We start from the raw sequence: 4,484 nt of genomic DNA, 5'->3' as shown, positions 1-4,484 counted from the left end.
ATCAGGTTGTTGTTGAGAGAAGATGAACAAAGCTGGGTGCTAACACTGGAGTCAAACCAGCTGTAGCTCTGGGAGTCCTCTGTACAGATACTGCTGTGAGCATAAGGGTCCAGGTACTGGGAGAAGGGAAGGGAGAGAGAGCCACACTTTGAATAGAGGAGGGTGGGAGACGGGAGGAGGGCTAGGGCCCAAGGCTTTGTTTCTTGTAGTTGTTGAGGGTGCACACAGTTCTCCCAGGGTGCTGTGGGTTTAGGTGAAAGAGCAGCTCTTTATCCTTTGGGACCAACCAAGGAGGAAGTATTTAATCTTTGCAGTATTTGTTTTCACCTTTCGGTCAGCTAGGAGGGGTGTGTGTGTGTGTGTGTGTGTGTGTGTGTGTGTGTGTGTCCTAGAACTCAGGATGTCTAGGAAGGCTCCATTTGTCTTTTAGCCTTGGGCCCTGACAGAATAGCTGTGTTTACTCCTACCTGTCCCCGCTCTACCTGTGGGGCAGGTTTCAACCTGTCAGCCTCCAAGGTCTGGGATCTTTATCTTCCGCTGAGTTCATCTTGCATTTAGCCCGAGGGCCAGCACCTGACGTGAGCTCTGGGCTGCTTCGAGAATTGTAGTCATAACCTTTGACATAGGCCTGCTTTCACATTTTACACACACGCACACACATGCACACGCACACTCATGAGGCTCAGCTGTAGAGGTCTGCAGGCAGCATCTTATGATGGGGCTCCTGAACCATGCATCTCTCTACTAAAGAGACTTTCCATGTTCTTAGTTTGTCTTAACTGTCATTATCCATTTGACTTTAGGCTGGCCTCCTTAGGTTATACACTGGATCTTTAGTGTAGAAGTAGAAGGGCCTTGTCTTAGGTCCACCCTCACCCAGTCCTGATGGAGGGAAAGGGGCTTCACACACCTGTGGGCTTTCATAAGGGTCGGTATGGACCACTCACACTATTTGTCTCAGGAAGCTGACCTTGATAGTCCTGTGTCCTGTTGCAAAGAACCCTTCCCTGCCTGCCTAGCTTCCCGTTGCATTAGGTTGCATTGCAGCTACCAGATGTGGGTTGGCCAGGCCTCGTGTCCCTCCAGCCCAGTGGGCCACTGTTACTCACTTGCCAGCGTTGCCTCGGAGGCCGCATTTGAGCACTTGGGGCTGGTGAGAGGAAGAGAGCTCCCAGTGGACTGTGAGGCCTGGCCTTGAGAGGAGACTGACTTCAGGGGGCTCCCCGAGTTGGTTGGCAGGCTGTTCCTGGTGAGGCCTTGGCATGTGACTGCAGGCCTTGGTTCTGTAAAATCGAGAGGCTGAAGGAGTTTAAGGGGTGGGTAGGCCCCTGGAGGAAAGATGCCAAGGAAGGTGTACCCAGGCCTTAAAAGCAGGGCAAGGTGGGATTGGATGAGAGGCAGGCTTCCAGGGCAGGCCGGATGCACATGCAGAGCGACTCGGGGCTACCCTGAGAGGTGGGTGTCTTCAGTTGTCCAGACCAGGGCCCCTTCACTGTACTTAGTAGGCAGAGAAGGGGGAGGGGTAACAGAGGCTAACTCTGGGGGGCTTGCATGCCCAGTAGTCAGGCTAGTGCACCTCCCAAGCTGGTGTCTCATCCCATTTGTCCAACTCTGCCCTGTTTCTGTTTCCCACCCTGCAGCTAGGATTGCCCAGATGTGACAGACACCATTATGACCTAACCTGCACACCTTGTAAGACCTCTTTCCAGCTGCATCAGGTCTGCCCCTCCCATCTATGTTGATATTCAGGTGCCATTTGCTGGGACCTCTTTCAGAACCCTTGACCCTCTATAGCTTTGGTTGGTACAGCTTTTTGGGGGCCCTGGAGGCCTTACGCGTTGGTCTACAGGTTCAGAGAAAGGCTAGCAGAGGGAACGTCCCCTCCGAGGGAGGGAGAACAGGTCTTTGGGAGATGGGTTAGGAACACAAAAATACTTAGTGAAGTACCGGCAGTAATCAGCGCCCCACGGGATACAGGGTGCGGTCTGCAAGCTGGCACAACCCAGCTGTCCCGGGTTGGACGAACCCTGAAAGGATGAACTGCCCTGGGCCGCTCACTAAACGAATCCATCGGCAACCCGCACGTGGACGCTGTGGGCCCGTCACCTCTGACTTGCCTCCTCCTTTCCTCTTGCCTTGCAGTGGACATCCTCATCATGGATGATGACGACGTCCCCAGCTGGCCCCCGACCAAGCTGTCCCCACCCCAGTCCGCACCTCCACCTGGGCCCCCTCCCCGACCGCGGCCGCCTGCGCCCTACATCTGCAACGAGTGCGGCAAGAGCTTCAGCCACTGGTCGAAGCTGACGCGGCATCAGCGCACGCACACAGGCGAGCGGCCCAACGCTTGTAGCGACTGCGGCAAGACCTTCTCGCAGAGCTCGCACCTGGTGCAGCATCGGCGCATCCACACGGGCGAGAAGCCCTACGCCTGCTCCGAGTGCGGCAAGCGCTTCAGCTGGAGCTCCAACCTCATGCAGCACCAGCGCATCCACACGGGCGAGAAGCCCTACACCTGCCCCGACTGCGGCCGCAGCTTCACACAGAGCAAGAGCCTGGCCAAACACCGGCGCTCGCACAGCGGCCTCAAGCCCTTCGTGTGCCCGCGCTGCGGCCGCGGCTTCAGCCAGCCCAAGAGCCTGGCGCGCCACCTGCGGCTGCACCCAGAGCTGTCAGGGCCCGGTGTGGCGGCCAAGGTGCTAGCGGCCAGCGTGCGGCGTGCCAAGGCGCCCGAGGAGGCGGCGGCGGTGGACGGCGAGATCGCCATCCCCGTGGGCGACGGCGAGGGCATCATTGTAGTGGGCGCACCAGGAGACGGTGCCGCGGCAGCCGCAGCCCTGGCGGGGACAGGGCAGCGGGCAGCGGGCCCACGGTCTCGGAGGGCGCCGGCGCCCAAGCCCTACGTGTGCATGGAGTGCGGGAAGGGCTTTGGGCACGGGGCCGGGCTGCTGGCCCACCAGTGCGCGCAGCACGGGGACGGGCTTGGGGCAGCGGGTGGCGAGGAGCCCGCACACATCTGCGTGGAGTGTGGCGAGGGCTTCGTGCAGGGCGCTGCGCTGCGGAGACACAAGAAGATCCACGTGGTTGGGGCGCCGTCGGTCTGCAGCAGCTGCGGACAGAGTTTCTATCGGGCAGGCGGGGAGGACGACGGCGGCGAGGACCAGTCGGCCGGTGCGCGGTGTGCCGAGTGTCGCGGTGGGGAGGCCCGGTAGGGACGGGGGTGCCCGAGGGGTGGGCAGGGCCCCTCGGGCTCAGTGGGGACTATCAGCGAGCAAGACCACGAGGCCCAGGGAGAACCGGGCCGAGAGGAGCAGCGGCCTCCCTCCTTCCTCGGCCCAGGCTGTCCTGGGTGTGAGGGGAACCCTCTGCCATCGGGGCAGATTCTCAGGACTGCCCACAGCCTCTCTGCTGACCCGCACCGGCCCTGTGTAGGTTCCCAGCCTGGGAGCCAGAGACAGTGTGTGAGAGAACTGTGTAGATCAATCGGCACAAGACCCTCAATGGAGAGGCCATCCCCCACCGCAGGTGTGGGCCACGGTGTCCTAAGGAATGGAGGGAATCCTGGCCTTGTGCACCAAGAGGGTCTCCCTTCCCTTCTAGAATTTTCTTTTAATCATACCTTCTTGACCTCTCCCGTTCATTAATTTTTCTGCCCCGTGGGTCCTTGTCGATCTTTAGCCCAAGTCGTCCCTCTCCCTCCTGGATTTGCAGTAGCAGAGGAGTGAAGAAGTAGCAGCCTGCTCCCAGCACGGTCTCATTGAGAGGACGGACGGGGTCCTGTGTGCTCCCTGTCCTGATGGTGGAAGAAGGGATGTGGGAGCAATAAATGGCACTATTCAATTGTCCAGCACTGCCTGGTTCTTGAGTTTGGGATAGAGAAGGGAAAGAGGTTAAATGGAGACAGCCCGCTTTGATGAACACCAGTGACAAGTGCTAGACCGGAAGTGACCATGCTGGGCCCAGAGTGTCCTCAGCCATTCCAGGAAGGAGGCCTGCTTGCTGCGGAGCTCCTGCTGGGAAAGGGATTCTGGCACTAACATCTCCACAGAAGGGTGCAGCTCCCAGAGACTCCTGTGTTGTGACTCATCCAAGTGCTGGTTACTAGCTGGCCATGTATCTGCATTCTCTGCAGAGCGGGCTGTATCTTTGTGGCTGCTACCGTCCAGTGAAGGTGGTCTCAAAGGAGGAAGATGGGCTATGGGTAGACACTTCCCCAGCCCGCCTGAATGAGGACAGGATGTTGGCAGTTTCCACGACCAGTCCAGTGTGCCCCCCCGGAACACAGCTGCTGGAGGGGCCTTCAGTGTTAGGTGTAGTTTCCTGGGTGCATAATCCTCAGCTCATTGTCGCCTGTTCCAGGGTTTTGCAGGGCTGTATTGTGGACTTAGCCAGGGGGACTTTCAGGCTAGTCTGGGGAAGTGAGGGGAACTCTAGGATTCTTCCAACCATCCCAAGGAGTAACGAGGCCTCTTGTTAGTGGGTGT

The 4,484-nt window shown here is 58.8% G+C and overlaps 1 protein-coding gene across 3 annotated transcripts in view; it reads left to right on the top strand.

Moving 5' to 3' along the window:
- The window catches only part of Znf787 (zinc finger protein 787), a 23,038-nt gene extending 19,193 nt beyond the window's left edge, over window positions 1–3,845 (top strand). For all 3 annotated transcript variants that reach the window (XM_036206520.1, XM_036206510.1, XM_036206527.1), the window contains exon 3: window positions 2,143–3,845. In XM_036206520.1, the coding sequence (XP_036062413.1) occupies window positions 2,143–3,212 (1,070 nt within the window). In that variant the 3' untranslated portion in view covers window positions 3,213–3,845. The remainder of the gene's footprint in view (window positions 1–2,142) is intronic.
- Window positions 3,846–4,484: the final 639 nt, after the last annotated feature.

Source organism: Onychomys torridus, chromosome 1 (genome assembly GCF_903995425.1).
Source record: "Onychomys torridus chromosome 1, mOncTor1.1, whole genome shotgun sequence".
Lineage (NCBI taxonomy): Eukaryota > Metazoa > Chordata > Mammalia > Rodentia > Cricetidae > Onychomys > Onychomys torridus.
The sequence above is the reverse complement of the archived record's forward strand: the minus strand, read 5'-3'. Positions and strand labels throughout refer to the sequence as shown.